Source organism: Alligator mississippiensis, chromosome 3 (genome assembly GCF_030867095.1).
Source record: "Alligator mississippiensis isolate rAllMis1 chromosome 3, rAllMis1, whole genome shotgun sequence".
Lineage (NCBI taxonomy): Eukaryota > Metazoa > Chordata > Crocodylia > Alligatoridae > Alligator > Alligator mississippiensis.
This window is the reverse complement of record NC_081826.1, coordinates 190,570,438-190,591,715: the sequence shown is the minus strand read 5'-3', so window position 1 is coordinate 190,591,715 and position 21,278 is coordinate 190,570,438. Positions and strand designations below refer to the sequence as shown.

Genomic DNA, 21,278 nt, shown 5'->3' with positions numbered 1-21,278 from the left:
TTCCTGGCTTACTCATATGGGTGACTATAGTATCTACTTATACTTCCCTTCTGTCTCACAGAAGAGAAACTTGGACTCGTTTCAATCCAGATTTGTCCTCGAATAAATCACAGTGCGTTACTGAGGGAACTGCAAATTTAATTTTGTTTCTGAAACAATTGGGACCAGCTTGTAACCACTAGGCAACTGCCATCAAGAATTGTGGCCATGCCTGGCAGCCCATGCAAACAAGAACAAGCCAGATTTGTAGAAAGGTGCCATTCTCTAATGGCTGCTGAGATCTTCTGTAGCAGAACAAGAATGCTTTAGGCGCCAGGAGACAGCATGTCATTACTCATTGATACCTAAGAAAGGTGGTCCCATACATAAATGACTAAATTTGAAATGGTTTCAAGTTTTATTTAATTGTAGGCAACAGCAAGATGGCAATACTATCAAAGATGACTGATCAGATTTTTCGATAAAATATGTAGCAAACCTTTAATTAGTCAATACTGACCATCACTAAATATTATGGAGATTTTATTATGATAAGGGCTGGCTTGACTTGGACATAATTTAAGTTAAAAGTATAGTATAAGCAAACAAAACAATAATTAAAAATACCAATCAGTGGTGATGGGAGTAGTAGTAGCTTTTTCTGCTATGTGGTAGGCAAGGCATGGCCAACTAAAAACAAGCGTTTGATGGGTGAGAATAAAAAAAGCTTTTATGTATTTGGAGAAAGGATTTGTACAAGGCGTTCTTTAACCAAACCTCAAGTTGTTTGAGATTCCTTGGCTACAAAACTGTGTTAAAGTGTTTGTGCCATCCCAGAATCTAAGAGGGGGGTGGGTGGGTGGGTGGGTGTGTGTGTGTGTGTGTGTGTGTGTGTGTGTGTGTAGAGGGGGAGGCCGGGAATGAAAGAATGAGGACAAGAAAACCTTCATTCTGTTACTTCTGCACAAAACAGAACTGCCATTGTTAATCCAAGATGCTGGATTCCCTTTTCAGAACCTGATGTCAGCCTTACAACTGTGATATCAACTTTTGTCATTACTCAAGCTGGTTGGAATCAAACAAAACAGAGAAAATTACCATTCAAGGCTAAACTTGACCTCGTAAAGGCTTTTTGATGGTGCTCCACTTTTGCAAAGAAGTATTTGAAAGACTTGCCATTTCAGAATTATTTTGGCTGCATTCCTTTTGGCCAGCATACTTTTATTTGATTTCACACTGCCAACCTTGTGGGGGTATTGTGGAAGTACATGACTGGCCTGGTAATTTTAGACATTGTGCTTATGCTAACATCTCTCAGTGGGCTTGTCTCACCTCCACTGCCTGATCTCTCCAGGAGTTGTCATCTCCATCCCTTCCACCAAACTCCTTTCTATAGTATTACCAACGCATGATTTTTTGGCAAGTCAGGGCATTTCAGCCAGACCTGAAGCTGGCTTGGAGATAATATGAGCCACTCTGGCCCTCTCCAATTGGCTATCCCACCCCAGGAGGTGGATAAGTGGTGCAGGCAGACAATTTGGGCTACAGCTGTAGGCAGAGCTCTCTGTTCCCTTCCCTTTAGGAGTCAATATTTTCACAAGAGGAGAGAAGAGAGGAACAACTATTAAGAAAACCAGCAGCTCAGGGTGGCAGCACATCCATTTCTTTGCTACCTTCCTTACAGAAGAAGGATAGTTCTTCTACTCTGCTATTTCCCCTTCTTTACCCCTGCAATACCCAGCCTGGGAAAGGAAAGGGGACACAAATAATATGACGTGTGGAGGGCAAGCAGAGGGAGGGACAGAACCATTATAGGGGTTTGGAAGGACATGACTGAGTGCTGAAAGGATGTGGAAATCAGAGATCCTGTAAGAGATCAAAATCACCTTACTCAAGAAACCTGGAAGAAGGGACAACAGACATGCTGGGGAATGGGCAAGCATGGGGAGTTTGGAAATCAAAAACAGACCCAAAAACCACGATGCAATTCTTTTTTAATAAAATCACAGAGTGCTGGAACCAATCCCTAACCCTAACCCTAACCCTAATTTTTGGAGTCTGATTCATGATCTTTTAACTTTGGGGGTTGACAAGATTGCTTCCATGAATCCCTCCTCTTTTATGATTCACTTCCCAGTTGTGAACTGGTTTCTGCCCAATTAACTGCTGAAGTAGTGGCCATACATTGACTGGCATCTGGATGTGCATTTAAATATCGGCACAGAGAGGCCCTTGTTTCACCCAAAAAAGAGAATTGGGATAATGTCATCTGTGCACTTCTACACCATTTATGATGCAAGACAATCAACCATGTCCACTGAAAAGTGCATTGGAATTGCACGGATTCAGTCAAATGGATGCCAGACCAGTCTCCAAGTGCTAGGCTAGAACAGGGTTGAAGTAGTCTTCAAGGATGTTTTGATTTATAAGGCATGGTAGATTTGGACCCTATAGACTAACTAAATCAGGGGTGTACAGTGTACACTTTCACGAGCCTGACCTCACTTCATCACAACATCTGATGAAGTGAGTTGGGGCTCAAGAAAACTTATGCTATAAACCTCTGATTTAATTAGGCCACTGACAGACATTTTTTAATGGGCTATCATCCCAACCATTGCACCTCCTGTCATGCCACATGTGCATGGTGAGATGCACAATTTTAGGATCGGGGATCAGATCCCAATTCCAACCAACATGCCAGTGCAGGGGGAGCCTGGGTCTATGATCCCAGGCTCCCCCTGCATCAGTAAGTTGAAAACCAGGTATCTGACAATTAGCTGACTGTCAACTGGCTCTAGGAACTACACCAAGGCCTGGTACAGGCCTGGATCCAGCCAATGATCAGCTGATTGGCAGCTGGTGAGGACTGCAACAGGGATGCTTGGAGACTCTGGTATGGTCCTCACCCTGCCATACATTCAATTTAGGGTACAATGGAAACCAGCCACAAAAATATTGCACATTTTTTGTGTAATACTTCTGTGGCTGGTTTCTCTCTTTGTGGTGCAATTAATTGACTGAACCTGTGGCTGGGTTACTATTTAAGATGAGATTAACATACTAATCACATCTTAAGTGTAACATCTGCCTGAGGCCTGATGTCAGGATAGACTTAATGGTTCGTGGTCGCTCAATGAGTTATCATAGGCAGGCTGGGGTCATACCAGGTGACTGTTGCAGTCCAGATCATCAGGCCAAGGGCTGAGGTGATATCATGGTCAGGATGGATGATAGATCAGAGCCAGGAGGTCTAAACAAGGCAGGGGCAGGGACTGTGGCAAGGCTGGGATCAGGCAGGAACAAGGCAGAGGTCAGAGAATCAAAAATGTAAATGATGTTACTTCCACAGAAAGTAGGAGGGGTTTTCTAGTCCCCATGTCCAGGGCTAATGGTTCCTATAGGATCCCCTGGTCACACCAGATTTCTTGTCAATATCCTCATGGGAGGGACCAGGCTGGGCTGGGGGTGGTGTCTCACAAGTTGCTTGGTGGTACTGAGGACTCAGCTGCCCCAGGTTTGAAACCCTATGGTCCTAATACCTAAGCCTATAAGGTGCAACTCCACCCTCCCTTCTGCCTGACTTCAGACCAACATGACTAATTACCTCAGTTTGATTTATAAACAATCACAGGCATTACTAAAGCTGACAGGCATCTAGTCAGAGGCTAGATAGAAGAAATTAAACTCCCTTAAGGCAAAAGATAGTTGGAGACAATGGAACCTAATGCTTATGGCATTAGGCCCAAGACAACGCTGATCAGAAGTTAAGTCAAGAGGGCTGACTAAATGCAGGGGCTGTGGCCTTGACTGCTTGTAGCTCTCTGTGTCTATATACCTCTAATAGCAGAACACAAGAGAAAGCCTGATGCTCCCCCCCCACTGCTGCAGCTGTAACCACAGCTGGAATCTCTGGGCTTTCCCCACCTTCAGTTTATACTTCCTGCCTCAGCCCTGGAGCAGCAGGATTGGGGACAGGGGGATGGGGGGAAGGGTGCAGGGGGCTGAAGATGAGGCTGTGGCCATGTGGACTTGCAGTGTAGTGGTGGTGGGGAGAGGTGTTTGTGTGGGTGCATGGTGCAGTTGGGGAGCACTCATGTGGTATGCAGAACAGGGAGCCTGTGGCTTGCCCTGGTGTGTTCTGTGGGGCATGCAGATGGACACCCCTGATCTACTACATGCTGCTAGTATTACTTCTTTGAAGCTCTTTCTAACTCTTCTCCTGTTTGAATTAGTTCAGAACCAGGAAATAAACGTGTATTGTCAAAGCCAAGAAGATGATAAATCCTAATTGCCTCTAAAACTTTTATCTACCAATGTGTGCCCAACCCTTATCTTCTTTTAAGAAAAATGTTTGCTATTGGGAAAAAAGCAAATCCAATTATTCTGTACTACTGAAGTCTTGTAGTTAAAAAATACAAGTCAAGAATAAGAAGCTGTACAATAACAGTAAGCAAAGAGGCAGGCACACATTCTGCACAATGGCCACAAAAAGCACATCTATTAAAACAAATGAGCTGAAAGGAAAGGCAAGTATTGATGCTTGTAGCTACTAAAGCTGGATGAGGAGTGGTTTGCCAACAGTTTGTCTATATAAAAGTATAACATTTAATGTTACCAGGGAAAATTAGCAGATATGTGCCCTGTGCTAGAAGTGGCTTTATCTTCATGGTCTACTTTTCCCAACATTAAAATTAAAGGGTGCATACACATGCTCTTGGGTGGGTTAATTAGAGTGTTTCTCAGGAACCACTTTAATTAAAATCCTGCAGTATCTCATGTATTCAGCGTCCTGCATTTCAAAATGGCCACGGAGGCACTTTAACTAAAGCTCATTTGACAAGCTTTAGTTAAAGCGCCCCACCACCATTTCAAAATGTGGGCTATTGAATACATGAGATAATGCAGCACAATTAATTGAGTCTGCTTCAACATGTTCTAATCAGAACACATCACAGCACATATATAAGCACCCAAAAGTCAGGGAATGTGTGCAGCTAGCTCCGGGGTGGGCAAAATATGGTCTGCGGGCCAGATCCAGGCCATTCTATCTGGCCCACGGGCCCCCTAAAAAATTTAAAAAATGAATTATTATCTTCCCCTGGTGCCTGTCAAAGATGACAAGGCACCAGTGGCAGAAGAACCCAGCCGCAGGACCCAGGAGCCACAGCAGCAAGACCTGCCTTGCTCCCGGCGGCTCAGGCCCCAACTGGAAATCTCTGCTTCTGGCCTGGGACCCTGGGGTTTTCCCCACCTCCCTCTGCTGGACAGGGAAATTCAGCTAAGGGGTGAGGAGGGGGAGGACCATGGGTGATTGCCTCAGTCCTTGGGGCTGGGCTGGGCCAGTTCCTGCTGAGTCCTGTGATGCAGCCAGGAACCACGTGGTGCTGGAGTGGCTGGCTGGCCAGCAGGCAGCGGAGGTGGGGAGAAGTGGCAGTGATGAGTAGGAAAGTGGGGAAATGGTGATGGCAGGTTGGGGGGGGTGGTGGTGATTGGCAGCTGGCAGGCACAGGAGCGTGAGTGAAGTGACAGCTGGGCAGGAGCATGGGGCCTGCACCAGTGCCATGGAGCCAGTGCCAGTGGGGGCCCAGGGTGGGTCAGAAAGAGCATGTGGCACAGGCTTAAAGGGGCTCTATGGAGCTGGGCTCGACTGAGCCAGCAAGAAGAAGGGAGCCACCCAGCAGGCCACGCACTCTTGGTGACCAGGGGGCAGGGGACCTGTCAAGGGGCAGGACCACCCCTGTGGCCCTCAACAGCTTGCCAAAACTTGGTAAGCGGCTCTCCAGTTGAAATAATTGTCTGCCCCTGAACTAGTTTGTTCAAAGTCAGCCATCATGTTTACTCTCATTATGCCATAATGGATGTGCAGCACTGATGAAGACATCATTTTTTTTGTTTTGAAATGGATTTAAATTTTAAAAAGGCATTCAACAACCCAACAAGTAAAACATAGTGGAGAGTCTAACACCAAAAAAAAGTTTTGAACTCTTGGCTCAGTTCCTGAATTTGCATTCACATGTTTCTACTGTTGTCTGACTTTGCAGTCTACATAGGGATGGTCCCCCAGAAGATTTTGTCTCCAAAAGTTTTCCATCCCCAGTGTGGCTGGGGAGTGCTTGGGCCTCTGAACTTGGAATGTCTATGTCCTTCTTTCAGCCCTTAATAAGGATATAAAGAAACTCCTTCCAAGCTAAAATTTCTCTTGCTTTAGGAACATAGTTATTGCTATACCAGAGCAAAAGAGCAATCCGTCAAGTCCAGAGAAGGGGCCAGAGAAAAAGAAGTACAGCACTTTTGACAAGCATGTAAGCATGTACATTAATTAGAGGAAGAAGGATGAGTGTTACTTGAGTGAGAAAGCCATGCAGCGCCACCTTATAAATACCAGTTCCCTGTGGATATAAAAACAACTTTAAAAGCTCTGTCAGTATTTTCTATGGCTGAATCTACACTAAAGAACTGGACTACTGGCAAATACAAGTAAGGGTTTCTCTGAAAAAGAAACAAGGCACAGAAACAGACTGGAGAGAAATACCAAGGTTTGCTAGCCTGGCACTGGCCCAGGTCCATGTCCAGGCTGAGGGTTTAATCTGTTGCTCACCTCCACTCCTCAGTCTGTCATTGTTAACTGGCAACCATTTCCGCACTAACCATGACAAAAAGAGATAAAGCCTCTTAGCAGCCAAGCACCCCAACTATCCCAACCATTGGAGAAGATTACTATACTGATTTCAAAAACCACTTTGTTAAGAGCTTTAACTAGTGGCTTTCTTAGAATCACCTTGTTTCATGACACATACAAGGGGCTTTATAATATGTGAACATTAGATGTTCTGATTCTTTGCTTAACACTACTTGAGGGCTCTTGTTTCTGGAAGTCTGGCTTGGGATTATTTGCTGTTTTGCAAAGGCATAAAAAGAATATAACTGCATGATCAAATAAGCAAAGAAAAGTATTGTTGCAGCTCTTAGTGTAGCATTGCATTAATATAAAGTGGAATTCTCCAATTCTTCATCATTCTTTCTAAACATTAACAATAAATATAAAAATAATCCCTTTAAACTAAAAAGTGTCATGCTTTAGGAACACAGTAATTACCAGATCAAACTATCTAATTCAGTATTCTGATATGGGCAGTAGTTAGTACCACATACTTCAGAGAAAGATGAAAGAGACCTTTTAGTAGATAATTATTGAATAACTTGCCCAGAGGCAGGTTATTCTAGGATAAGGCCCTTCCTAGTCCTACTCAGTTAATAGGTCACTTATGCCCAGGAGCATATGTCTTAAAAACTAAAATGTATATCCTAATGTAATTGAGGATTTCTTTTTTTTAAATTATGGCCAATCCTTTAAAACACTTTAAAGGGATAAACTTGTGGTGCAGAGTTCCACAGGGTAATTATACGTTAGATAAAAAAAGGATTTATTTTAATCAGTTGTATGTGAGGTTTTCCAATTTTGGTATATTTCCACTTGTTCTTGTAGCACAAGAACAAATGAACAGAAGGTTTGGGCTAAACGCAGATGTCAGATTTCTCCTGGGACAAAGCCTTTACTCTGGGATACTACAGACATCACCAGGACCGGATGGCATTCACCCAGGAGTTCTGAAGGAACTCAAAGGTGAAACTGTAGATCTGTTGGCAATAGTATGTAACCTATCCTTACAAACAGCCGCTTTGCCAGAGGACTAGCGGGTTGCCAACATAACACCCATCTTCAAAAAGGGCTCCAGAGGCAATCCTGGGAACTACAAACCAGTGAGTCTCACTTCCATCCCTGACAAGTTGGTAGAATTGATAACAAAGAATAAAATCAGTAGTCACATGGATAAATATGATATGCTCTGGAAGAGTCAGCATGGTTTTATAAAGGGAAATCCTGCCTCACCAATCTGCTGGAGTTTTTTGAGGGTGTTGACAAGCATACAGACAGGGGAGATCTGGTTGATATACTATATTTGGACTTTCAAAAAGGTCCTTCACCAAAGGCTTTTAAAAAACCTGTACTGCCATTGATTTTGGAGGGAAGGTTCTTTTGTGGACTGAGAGCTGGTTGAAAGATAGGAAGCAAAGGGTAAGGCAAAATGGCCACTTTTCAGGATGGAGGGAGGTCAAAAGTGGGGTCCTGACAGGATCTCTGCTGGGCCCAATTTTGTTCAGCATTTTCATCAATGACCTGGAAATGGGGGTGCACAGTGAAATCTCCAAGTTTGCAGATGATACCAAATTATTCTCAGTAGTCAAGTCCAAGCTGATGGAGAAGAGCTGCAGAAAGATTTCACCAAGCTAAGTGAGTAAACAAAAAATGGCAGATGAACTTCAGTGTCAATAAGTGCAAGGTAATGCACCTGGGGGAAAATAACCTCAACTATAGGTTCACAGTGCTGAGTTCTGAACCAGCTGTTACAACTCAGGAAAGAGACCTCAGAGTCACTGTAGACAGTTCACTAAAAACATCAGCTCAGTGTGCACCAGTGACCAAAAAAGCCAATAAAATACTGGACATCCTTAAGAAAGGAAATGAAAACAAAATGGAGAACATCATCATGCCATGCTACAAATGCTCGGTGCGCCCACATCTGGATTAGTGTGTGCTGCACCTCTGGTCCTTACATCTCCAAAAGGATACAGTAGAATTAGAAAAGGTACAGAGAAGGGCTACCAAAATGATCATGGACATGGAACAGTTTCCATGCCAGGAGAGACTAAAAAGGCTAGAACTCTTCAGTTTGGAAAGGAGAAAGCTGAGAGGGGAGAAGAAACAGGTCTACAGAATCATGAAGGGTTTGGACCAGGTGAACTGGCAACTGTTGTTCACTAAGTTCGAGAATACTAGAACTAGGGAGCACCCACTGAAATTAGTAGGACACAGGTTTAAAACTGATAAGAGAAAGTATTATTTATGGAGCATATAGTTAATTTATGGAACTCATTGCCACAGGAGGCAGTAGGGGCAGATAGCTTAGCCAGGTGCAAAAAGGGACTAGACAAATTCAGGGAAGGTAGATCTCTTAATAGCTGTTGAACAGAATAGTTGGAAATGTTTCTTCTGGCATCTCTAAACCAATAATGGTGGATGCCAGAGAGGGTAAAGAATGGGGGCTAGATTACTATAGAGCTATTCTGTTCAATGCTCTCCCTCTAGCATCCACTTGTGCCACTGTTGGAGACAGGATAGTGGGCTAGGTGGACCACTAATCTGACCCAGTATAGCACTTATGTTCTTACAATACAAGATCATTTTCCCATTTGAAGTACCTGTGAAGTACCAAGATAACATGTTTCCCCAGGACAATAGGGGCTAGTTTGATTAACTGCCTTCCAAGCTATGCCTTCCAAGCTTTCCTTGGGAGTGTAAATGACTGTCCCACACCTGTTTTGATGGGAGTCAAAGCCTGGGACAGAAAGACCCAAGACAAACCTGATGTCTGTTTTAAGTCTTAGTTTATCTCTTCTCTAAGAAAGATTATATTTTATATAGTTTTATCACTTTTTTTTCTAATTAAGCAGTCACAAGCTTTTCATGTTAGATGACCATCACTAATTTTGTGCTACAGATTAATTTGAGGTTCCATTTTATCTGAAAATCTCCATCTTCACCTAATTTACAGAGTATTGGGGTTGCAGAAACTGCATTCTACCTGATCGTAGTGATTTGTGTCATGTCACAGAACTAAACTTGCACTAGATATATGTGCTATTTTTCAGTTCTGCTTCCCACAATTACTAGCCTTAGTTGCATGGGGCTCCATCCATGTCTCCACTACCTCTCTCCCATGCCCCTGGGGAAGGGATAAGTCTTTTCAATTCCCCCTCCGTAATGCCCAGGGGAGAAGAGGGAATGGGAGTCTCCATAGCACCTGCACAAGTCTGAGTCTTGTTGAGTGAAGGAAAGAGGTAAAAATAGGTCACCATGTCTTGCTTAGTAACCCATTCCAGACACACAGAGCATGGAAGAGGCTCCAACTACATACCTTTGGCAAAAACAAACTGGAAGATGGGAATTACACTGTTCTTACACAGAGAGAGCATCTCCAGCTCAGTGGAGATAAGATGGTAGGAAGACACAAGCAGCCTAATGTCAAAATATTCACACTTGTCTATGAGCAAATTCTACACTGAATCACATACCATTACTTACAATGGGATATCTCCCTTTGGGAGATAATGAAGAAGGTCAGGATTCATACAGCTGGGGACCAAGTGACAGACCTGTCCTGTTCAGAAGGAGGGGAGGTTTCTGATGACAAGTGAGGAAGCAGGTGCCAGAAGCACAGGTTGATTTTTCTCTTTAAATCTTTCTTTTTAAATAAAGAATATTAAAAGTGAGAACTGCAGGAACACATCAGTAAGGTTGAAAAGCTACTTACACAAAATGCAGGAAAGCCAATGGGTTAGGCTTGCAAGGTAATATTAACTGCATCATGCTGTTATACCTCGTGTATTACATAGCATAAGGGAAACAATTTTGTGGTAAGTACCCCACAGCAAGGACTCCTAAATTCCACCAAAATGATAACTAACCGTATCTCTGTGGAATACATTGCATTCTCCCATTAAACACACATATCTATGACTTGCATTGAAAAATCCTCCTGTATCCTCATGTACAAAGCATCAATGATTACTCTCCATGATGGATTATTCACCTTATTCTGCAGTCTAAATGGCCCAGACCCCAGGGGCTCAGTAATTACAGCATTGTTTCAGCTTAGAACGTCCTTCCTCTACCTGATCTGTCAGCAAGGAAGGTGCTTACAGTCTGTTTTACTAGTTCAGCATCTCAGCTCCTCAAGTCTCTAGGCAGTCTCCTTACTCAGCCTACCCTACTGCCATATTACTGGACTGACCCTTCTGGGCACAAATTCACAAAAGGAGTGTAGCAAAGACTGTGGGTACTTCCAAAATACCATTTCCTAGTTATTCCTAAACTCCAAACCAGAGCAACCATTTCTACAGGCAGGTATGTAGACTCTACCACTACACCATTCAGTCCATAGCCCTTCTGCCAACAAACAGCAGCAATGATGATGATAGTTTTTTGTGACATGACACCTGTCCACTATGATGGCCATGCAAGACCTGCAACAGATTCTAACAATTTTCAGTCCCCACTGAATTCAAATCTGCACACTCTGCACCCTAAAGATAAAAGACACCTTACTTGACTAGCAATCCCCTGAGCCATCCAGTTCCTTCATTTCCATGATAAAAATAAGTCAGAACTGTTTCCCTCAGGAGGAAATTATGCTCATTTATCAGCAAATGAAACACAAGGAATGTTCTTTTCAGATTTATAACCAGGCAACTTGTGCTCTCCAAACTATTGACACCTCTGTTCCTCAAGGACATTAAACACTTGGCAACACATTACCAAAATATCCCAACATATTTTGTGTATTGATGTAAATTTGAGTGTGTTCAAAAACATGTAAGTCATCAAAACTACATTTAAAAATATGCATACCTATACAGTGAGAATAGAATAATCATGTTAAAACGAAAGTGTAATGTGTGAATTTTACTAAATTGATATCAGAAATATGTTTCTACTAAAAAACTGTTCAATTGGGTCTCTGATCATGAAATATGGTAAGACTTCTGATTTGTTATGCCTAATAGAAATCACTTACATTATACAATATATTTTCAACAGTCATATCCCTCTCAGAGGACTTCCTCTTATGTCATTAAAATATGTAAAGTTGTAGCAGCAATAATGATGGAGATACATGTACCTAAGCAACAATTAACATGCTTGATTATGGATCACAATCTTTTACTACTGAATTATAGGTTAGTCCATTCATTTCTCATTGGTTGTAAACATGGTAAGATGTTTCCAGATGAAAACATCCAAAGACATCCAGGGTTGCAGTCGTGCAAAGTGATGATCAGCTTCTGGGAGGCAAGATGTGGTCTCCATTCTCTGACCTTACTATGTTCGAGGATGCTGAGAACCTCATTTGAGACAGTCAACACACTGCAAAAGGGAGTAAGGAGCCTGGGAGGAGTTGAAAGGAGTCCCTGAAATAGAGGGGACTGGGAATGTGGTACACAGGAAGTCTTGGTGGGGAAATGAGGAATGCAAGAAGTCCCTCGTGCTTGCAGTGATCTTGGTCTGCAGAAGCCAGACTGTGTGGTGATCTCTTTGTTCAATTAAGTGATTTCCAATTAACATATTGCTAGGACCATGTGTATGTTCCCCACATTTGCTCCACCCCATATGAACTTTTTTTTCTGTCCCTGGGCTGATCCCTAAGTGAAGAACGAATATTGATAGCCTTGACACAATGTTTGAGGAGCATCCACAATGGTTATCAGACAGATAGAAAGTGGGGGTAGAACCAGGGGCTCTCTAACTGGAGGCTCGCAAACTGAGGGGCCAGCATGTGGCCCAAGAACCCCTGTAGCTATCCCTCCCACTGCTGCATTGGAGGAGAGGACCTGAGAGGCCACGCACCATCAGTGCAGGCTGCCTGGTGTTGGGGGCAGGGGAGAAGGGGATCCTAGGAGACCGCCCCTGTAGTATCTGGCACATTTGCTGCGCACTCTGGGGGTTGCATGCTAGCATCGTGTGCAGCCCCACTTGCACCAAAGTTGTATAGCCCTGGAATAGGCTACTTAGGGATCATCTCTGAATGGAGCTGGTCCTGATAAATTATCCTGAAATAATTCTTACTCCAGAGTATGCATAAACTGGTTTAAGTCATCAGAAACTGGTTTAAACTTGTAACAGAACAGAAGTTCAGTGCACATAAACCAGTTTCAAAATGGCTGAAACCAGTTTGAGATAAACCTGGTTGAATGTAGTATCAGACTTAACTGATTTGGGTCAAACCAGTTTATGAAACTTCTGTCCAAGACCCTTTCCTGGTTCAAATTAAATCACAGTCCCCCAGCATCGCAGCATCCTTTGCAGCCCTGGGCTGGGATATGCTGTCTGTTCCAGCAGAGAAGGGTTGGGAGGGAAGAGGGGAGGCAGGGACTGCCCGCCCCCAGGCAAGCCCTGGCTGGGGTCTGGGGCCAGGGAGAGGGGTTACCCCTACCCCCAAGTACAGAGCTGCCCTGCTAAACTTACTGAAATGCAATGCTGGCTGAGACTGTGAACTACAAATCTCAGAGGCACCTGGAAGCAGGAAGAGGAATTGATTAGCAACCCTGCAGAGTCCTGCTTCTGTGATACTGACTGCAAATCTCAGAAATCTCAGGGGCAGCAGGACAAGGAAGTGCCAGAGTGCTCTAGTGCCCTCCTCCTCCCCCTTCCCCCTCGCCTCAGCTTCTGGCCTGAACCACTGAAGGTATGTGGCTGCATTTCAAGAATCAAAGGTAAATGTGTATCCAGTTGTTTCTCAATTTAATCTTTGCAGTTTAGACTAACCTGTAAAAACTGAATCAATTCAGCCTCAGGCTTGTTAACTGTCTATACTTAGCCATGGAGTTAATCAACTACAGATAAAGATGCATCCTTGTGTTACATTTTTATAGTGTCTAGTATGATGGAACCTCTGACCTGCCTGAGGCCTCTAGGCACATGGCTTGTATGTCAGATCATCATCATTGTTTTGTGCCATCAAGAACATACTAAAATCCCAAGTGTAACAATGAGATCATTACTTAACTGAGCAGCTTTCAAATCAATTGCTATTCATTTTTAAAATGAAAAATAAAATAAAGATGGGCTTACCTCTCAGTGCCTGAGTCCACAGCTGAGAGAGGAGGTAACTGAGATGGTGGGTTGTGGGGACTACCCTGTACATTATGCCCAGGAGAGGGATGACTGACAGGATGTGTCAGAGGCACATCCCCAGCCGCTGTTCCACTCCGACTTGAGTGCGTGCTGGAGAACATTGTCACTGAAATCAGAAGGAGAGCAATATCCAGTATCATGATAGGCACAGCCTGGTTTTGATCAATACAACCAGGTAACAGGTCACTCATTCTACTACTGACTTAATGCTCATTCTCAGATTTTGAATCTTGTTTTCTGCACAAAAACAACACAAAATCTTTACTGGTTCATAAGTGATTTTCTAAAATCAAGAATAACAAAACTATAAACCCAGATTAGGAAATTTACCTTGGGCATTTTGCAGTTCTAGAAACAGCGATTGTTTAGTATCGGAGAAAAATATAAAACAGTGTTTTTAGAGGTGGATAACAAACTCATGAAAAATCATATTTTAAAAAATGTTTGAGTGTTGTTATTAAAAAAAAATACTTCTAGAGCTACTTCTAGAGTTATTTAAAAAAAATAAATACTTCTAGAAATACTTCTAGAGAACCCAACTCTCAAACCTTGAAATATTTTCAATTCTTTTTGTAAAAAAAAATTAAAATCTTTTACATTTCAGTGTGCTTTAATAATTACCCTTGCCATGTGAAAAGCATGTAGGTGAGATGGGACAAAGTGCTAGGTTGAACATAAAATCATTATGGAAGTCCCTCTCTCTGTTTTAATCTGTTGGCCTAAAAAATTACTGCCTCATTTTCAAAGTCCCCTAAACTGAGTAACCAGGGCTAAGGACTTAAGTACTGAATCAGATAATCATCACTGTCTCACCCCTTGTCTCAAAAGACATAGATGATTTTTGCTTTTTGTAAAGCAAAACAGCAGCAAACATGGAGGTTGACACAATAATTACCATGTCTCCTGACAAATCTCAGTGCTTTGGACCCCATTACTCAATGATTTTTATTGACATCTGTGCCAAGTGGTGTACACTGATTCTGAGTGACAGCCTAGACGTGCTCTTAAATATTTTATAGACTCTGGGGAGGAGTTAAGATAGTCTGCCTGCAGTAGGAAAATGATCTGTCACTGACTGGTTGTCATGATAGCTCCCTGTTCTTGTATGGTCTCAATGATTTTCATAAAGGTGCATACAGTGGTTTTGTTTAGGCCTAATCTATATTACAAATGGTTACCTGTAAAAATTGCCTTATGACAGTATATCCCAGGACTCACTGTTTGTCAGGCCCAGAGTTCTCAGTTATGCCACTCAACTTAAACCACTTCCCTGAACTGCCTTAGTACAAGTAGAGAAATTTTCCAATGATAAAAGTGGCTAAGTCCATACTACATTATCTGCACCAATATAAACAATCCTCCAGAGCAATCATACAGTGCTTCTGTCCCCATGGAAGTGACCACTCTGCTCATAGTTTTGACATCTATTCCCTAAGAGGGTTTCAGTAATTGCAGATCCTCTACCCAAAGGCCCCATTTTAAAGTCCTCAGGATGTTGGGAAATGTCTTTTTTGCTAGGCCATCTTTGTCAACATACTACAGAGATAGCCTTAGGCTATCTCTGTAGCACCCCTCTGAGTACAGGCAAGCCCTACCCAAATACTTCTACTCCATGCATGCCCAAACATGATAGTTAGGCAAAGTAGATAGTTCAGAGTGGCATTAGTCGGCTCATAAGAACATAAAAACTTCCATTTACTGGGTCATACAACAAGTCCATCTTGCCTAGTCTCCTGTGTCACAAATGGCAAGCATGGGATGCCAAAAGAGAGAGTGAACAGGGTATGATCAGGGTTTTTCCATTTGCAGCCTCCAGGATTTAAGGTCTAAGAACTTCTCATTCAGAGGCTTTATCTTTAACTTTCATGCTCAACAGTTATTGATGCCCTTTTCCTCCAAGAATGTGTCCAATCCCTTTTTGAATCTGGCTAAACTATCAGCTTCCACTACATCTGGCTGGGTCCTACCTTAGGGGTCTTTAAAAGGAGGCTTGATAACTACCTAGCTGGGGTCATTTGAGCTTAAACTTAGTAAGGGTCATAAAAGCCCTGTATTCATTCCTGTCCGGGGCAGGAGCTCGGACTAGATGATCTACTTAGGTGCCCTCCAACCCTACTTCTATGAAACTATGAGTTCCACACTTTAATTACACACTTGGCCCATCTACCAGTGCACTTTAATGTGCATTAACTTATTTTAACATGCATTAAAGCATCACAAAAAGTGCTCTTTAAGTCCTTAGTTAATGCGCATTAAAATAGACTAATGCCTATTTTTCTAGTACCTCAAAATGGAGGTACTGGATTTAATGCTCATTACCTAAAGCGCATTAATGAACATGTAGATATGACCACTGTGTGAAAAAGAAATTCCTTTTGTTAGTATTAACCTTACTACCCACCAGTTTCATTTTGTGACCCCTAGTTCTTGTATTGTGAGAGACAGTAAATAATAAATCTCAATTTACTTTCTCTTCACCATTTAGTATTTTGTAAACCTTTTTTCATCTCCCCCCCTTAAGTGTCTCTTTTCTAAACCAAATAGGCCCAGCTTCTTTGTTGCTTCTCAAATGGAAGCTCTTCCATACCACTAATCAGCCTTGTTGCCCTTCTCTGTATCTTTTCTAGTTCTCCTATATCATTTTTGAGATGTGGAGACCAAAACTGGACCCAGTGTCCAAGGTGTAGATGCACCACAGATTTATAAAGGAGCATAATGATATTTTCCATTTTGTTTACAATTCTCTTAATCCCTAACATGTTGACTGCCTTTTTGATAGCTACTGAGCTAATGTTTTTAGCAAATTGTCCACTATGACTGTTAGATCTCTTTCATGTGTGGCAACCGCTAATGTAGAGCCCATCATAATGTAGGTATAGTGTGGGCTATTTTTGCTTAGGTGCATCACTTTACACATACCTACACTGAATTACATCTGACATTTAGTTGCCTATTTGCTCAATGGTGCCAGATCTGTCTGTAGTTCTTCACAATCCTCCTTGGCCTTTACCACTTCGAATACTTTTATGCCATCTTCAAATTTGGTCACCTCATTACTTACCCCTTCTTCCAGATCATTTATGAATATATAAAACAGTACCAATACCAATACAGATCCCTGGTGGACCCTGCTGTTTACTTCTTTTCATCCCCAAAACTGACCATTTATATTCACTCTTTGTTTTTTATCTTTACACTAACTTCTAAACCATAAATGGACCTTCTGTGCAATGCCACAACTACCTAACTTCATTAAATCCTCTGATTAAGGTCCTTGTCAAAGACTTTTCCAGAATTAGCATATCTGGACATCTGGACATGGTATATCAGTAGGATCACCCTGATCCACCTACTTATTGACAACCCCACAGAACTCCAGTAGGCTGGTGAGGCATGATTTCTCTTTGACAAAACCATGTTGATTCCTCCCAGCAAATCATGTTTATCCATGTGCTGAACAATTTTTTTTATTATTGTTGTTTCTACCTGTTTTCCATGAACAGAAGTTAGACTCACCAGCCTGTAGTTTCCTGGGTCCCCTCTAGAGCCTTTTTTTTAAATATGGGAGTCACATTGGCAACTCTCCATTCCTCTGGCACCAAGGCCGTTTTTAATGATAGGTTGCATATTGCATTTAGGAGTTCAGCAATTTACGAAATGAACTCCTTCAGGACCCTAGGGTGAATGCCATCAGATTCTGGTGATTTGCTACTCCTTAGTTTATTAATTCCTTCTGTGACCTCATCTAGTGAAACCTCAATTTGGGACAGCTCCACTGATTTGTCCCTAGAGAGGAGTGGATCTGGTGAGGAAATCTGTCTAATATCTTCCACAGTGAAGACAGATACAAAGAATGCCTCATCAATTCAGAATATACTTGGTTCCTCAGCAGGAATGCAGTGTACACAACACATGGGCTTAGTACACAACTAGGGTGACAGATAAAGCTCCAATTCACATTAGCCTCATGCTATAACCTGACTTATGAAAGCAGTCCTTGACTTCCTTAGCCCTTTGGGGAAAAGGGGCAATGCAAGCCCAAATGTGAAACTGCTTCATGAATAAAGAAACCTGGGTTAGACAGAGATGTGCTGCAATACTAGGCAAGACAAACTATGGCATGTATACCAAAAGGTAAAGGAGGCCAAAATAAAATCTGATAGAATCCCATATCTTCCATTGCTGTGTGAAGCTTCTGTAGTGGATGGAGACGTCTCACTACTCCACAAGTGATAATGGTGCTTTCTGATACCCAAAGGAAGGATTCCAACCTCCTTAATGTAGTCCAACAATGAATTCACCAAGGACGAAGACTTGGAGGCTTCGGGGATTTAGGGCCAAGATACAGATGAGCAAGACAAGCCCAAAGGCAGAACCCAGGAGGGAAGGGACAGGAAGCTCATGCAGGTTGTTTCTGTCTACCTATTACTTTTTTGCTGTTGCTCACAGGCCCCCAAACTCCTCAGTCCTCTCCCCCCACCCCCACAAAGTGGAAGGGCAAGCAGCAAAAATGCAATTGGCCTTTGAAGGCCAATATTAACATGCAGTGAAAGCCATACGTAAAAATAAGAGAAATCCCAAAACACTCCTAAACATAGGCTGTTTGTAGAACAGGCAGATAAAAATTTCTAGCAACTTAAATCTATGCATTGTAAACAGAAAAGTAAAACCACCAAAACATACACAGTAAAAGCTCTGTTATCTGGCATGAGTGGTGAATGGGGGGTGCCAGTTACCTAAAAATTCTGGTTATCTGAGGCAGTGGTTTTCAACCTTTCTGAAAACCCCTGGCAAAGCAGGGCGGGGGTGGGAGAGGCCGCTGCACACAAAGCATCAGCAGCAGTACAAGATACTGGGTGGCAATGGTAGCCGCCATGTGCGAGACAGCCCCCCCCCCCCATGTCCAGTCAATTGGCCGGAGATTCTGATTAATAGTGTTCTGGACAGTAGAATGCCAGTTAACACAGATTTTACTGTAAATGATTATTCAAATGATATATATAAAAGTTAAAACAATGCTTGCAAATAAACCAGCAACTGAACATTTAAACTGCATGTTCTTTATGAATAGAAGCAAAACTTAACATGTAATCAAAAAAAAAATTGCAGTGCTGCAGTTTGAGAACCTGACTCCAAAGCAAATCACTTATATACGATGCTAAATTTCATGGATCGAAGGACATAGAGATGGCTTGTTGCTGGCTTATTTATGTAAAACCCAACACTTAGCAATTACAATAAGAATATTTGTCTCTGGGGGCATTTTTATGTGTGTTCTGAGGCACTGCACTGGGTGCTTTAATTAGAGATCTGTGCTAATTAAAAGTGCCTGCACGTCATGTACATCAGCTTCCCCGCATGTCCCCATGCTGAAAAAATGGCAGCAGGGTGCTTTGAACTAGAGCTCATCGAGCATGTTTTATTTCAAAACACCCCACCACCATTTTCTCAGCGCAGGGACACTCAAAGACGCTGATACATATGATGCGGAAGGCTGCCAGAGTGCATCAATTTCCGTGTTCCAACAGACTCAATTAATTGAGTCTGCTCTGATGCACTGGATTTCAGAGCAGTCTCCCCAAATGTCTATAGGAGCCCAGGCTCACTTAGCTCAGCTTAGTCATGGAGCATCAGTGGTGTCTTTTCAGTCTATCAGATACACATTCCACAGACATCTTGTACCATACAGCTGACAGTTAAATCTTTCCATGCTGCTACAGTATCCAGTACTACAGGTATCCAGTATATGGCTTCATGAACCAGAGAAAGAAAAAATGGGTTGGATCCTTGCAAATCACATTGCCACCCCACCAATGTGAATATACCAGTCTGGAAAAAAGTCTGTCCTTCCAGCCTTTTAATAAACTCCGTATCCCTAAAGATACAGGTAAGAACCTTGTTATATGTTAATTTTAGGTGGCTTCTGGAGCTCTCAATCCCTGGAGTGTCCACACATCAACACATGAAACTGGTCTTAAGCATACTTTAAGCAGCTTAAAGTTAGGCCACTCCAGGGCAGGTTTATCTTTGACCAATGTTCCATTAACGCATGGCCACAGACAAGCTACCCACATTGCAGTCCTTCAGCATCCCAGGATGCAGTGTCCCGACTCCTTACCTTCCTGGTTCTTTGTGAACAAACTTTCTGCCCTTGAACTCTACTGTTCAGAGGGTGGTTCTGGCACCAAGCAACTTCCCCCTCCAGCCCCTGGGGTGACCTCTCACTCCCAGGGGTGCAACCTTGTGGAAACAGCTTGAAGAGCACTTGCCAGTTAGCCAGGTCACAGGCCATGGACAGTTCCATAAGTGTGGTTTAGCAGGGTGGGGGAACAAGGTAAGAGGCTGAATCAGGTCCCCATGAGCTAGGGTTCCTTCCTGGGGCAGGGGCAGTAGCTACCCCAAAAGTGCCTTCTCTCACTGCTCCCACCTCCAAGCCATCTTAGGAAGCATGACCAGTAACCTCTACATCCCAATCCCAAATCCCAATTTATTAAAACATAAGACCTTCTTTAATTTACTTCCTCTTCATTTATTTTTAAATGTTTACTCCTTTTTATTTTATCCTTCTGTGGTTGTCTCCTTTCATTTCACCCTCTCCCATATTTCCTTTCCACCTCCTATTTCATTACCTGCCCCCATCCCATTAACTCTCCTCCTCTCAGCTTTGTGTACCAGCCTCCACAACCCCTCTCTCACACACCTCCACCTAGAGCAGTGATAGAAGCCTGTCCTGGCTCACCAGCCCTGTAGTGGCAATTCACAGCTGTAGCTCCTACTCAGGCCCCTGCTCACAGATTTTATAGACATTAGGGCTGGAAGGGACCTCAGAAGATCATTGAGTCCAGCCCCCTGCCAGAGGGGCAGGAAGTCACCTGGGGTCATAGGATTCCAGCCAGATAAGCTTCCAAATTTCTCTTGAGGGCGTTCAGTGTAGGTGCTTGAACCACCTCCAATGGCAGGCTATTCCAGACCTTGGCGGCTTGGACAGTGAAGAAATTCTTCCTTATGTCCAGCCTGAAATGGTCTTGCAGGAGTTTATAACTGTTCAACCTTGTCATCCCTTGGGACGCTCTGGTGAACAATAATTCCCCCAGATCCTGGTGAACACCCCCGATAAACTTATAGGTGGACATCAGATTGCCCCTGAGCCTGCGCTTTTCCAAGCTAAAGAGTCCCATAGCTCTCAGCCTGTCGTTGTAAGGTCTGTTTCCCTGACCTCTGATCATGAACGTGGCTCTTCTCTGGACTCTCTCAAGCTTCTCCACAACCTTTTTGAATTGTGAAGCCCAAAACTGGATGCAGTACTCCAGCTGTGGCCTCACCAAGGCCGAGTACAATGGGAGAATGACGTCCCAGGATTTGCTTAAGAAGCATCTATGGATGCAAGCCAGCATTTTGCTTGCTTTACTAGCCGCAGCATCACACTGAAGGGTCATATTCATCTTGTGGTCAATCATGACCCCCAAGTCCCTTTCATCGGTAGCACTAGCCAGCGTAGCACTGCCGACCCTATAAGGATGCTGCAGGTTTTTCCTCCCAAAGT

At 43.0% G+C, this 21,278-nt stretch overlaps 1 protein-coding gene across 2 annotated transcripts in view; it reads right to left on the bottom strand.

Moving 5' to 3' along the window:
- GLIS3 (GLIS family zinc finger 3) overlaps positions 1–21,278 on the bottom strand; it is a 345,944-nt gene that overhangs the window by 33,861 nt on the left and 290,805 nt on the right. For both annotated transcript variants that reach the window (XM_019478202.2, XM_059724758.1), the window contains one exon: positions 13,673–13,841. In XM_019478202.2, coding sequence (XP_019333747.1) covers positions 13,673–13,841 — 169 coding nt within the window. The remainder of the gene's footprint in view (positions 1–13,672; positions 13,842–21,278) is intronic.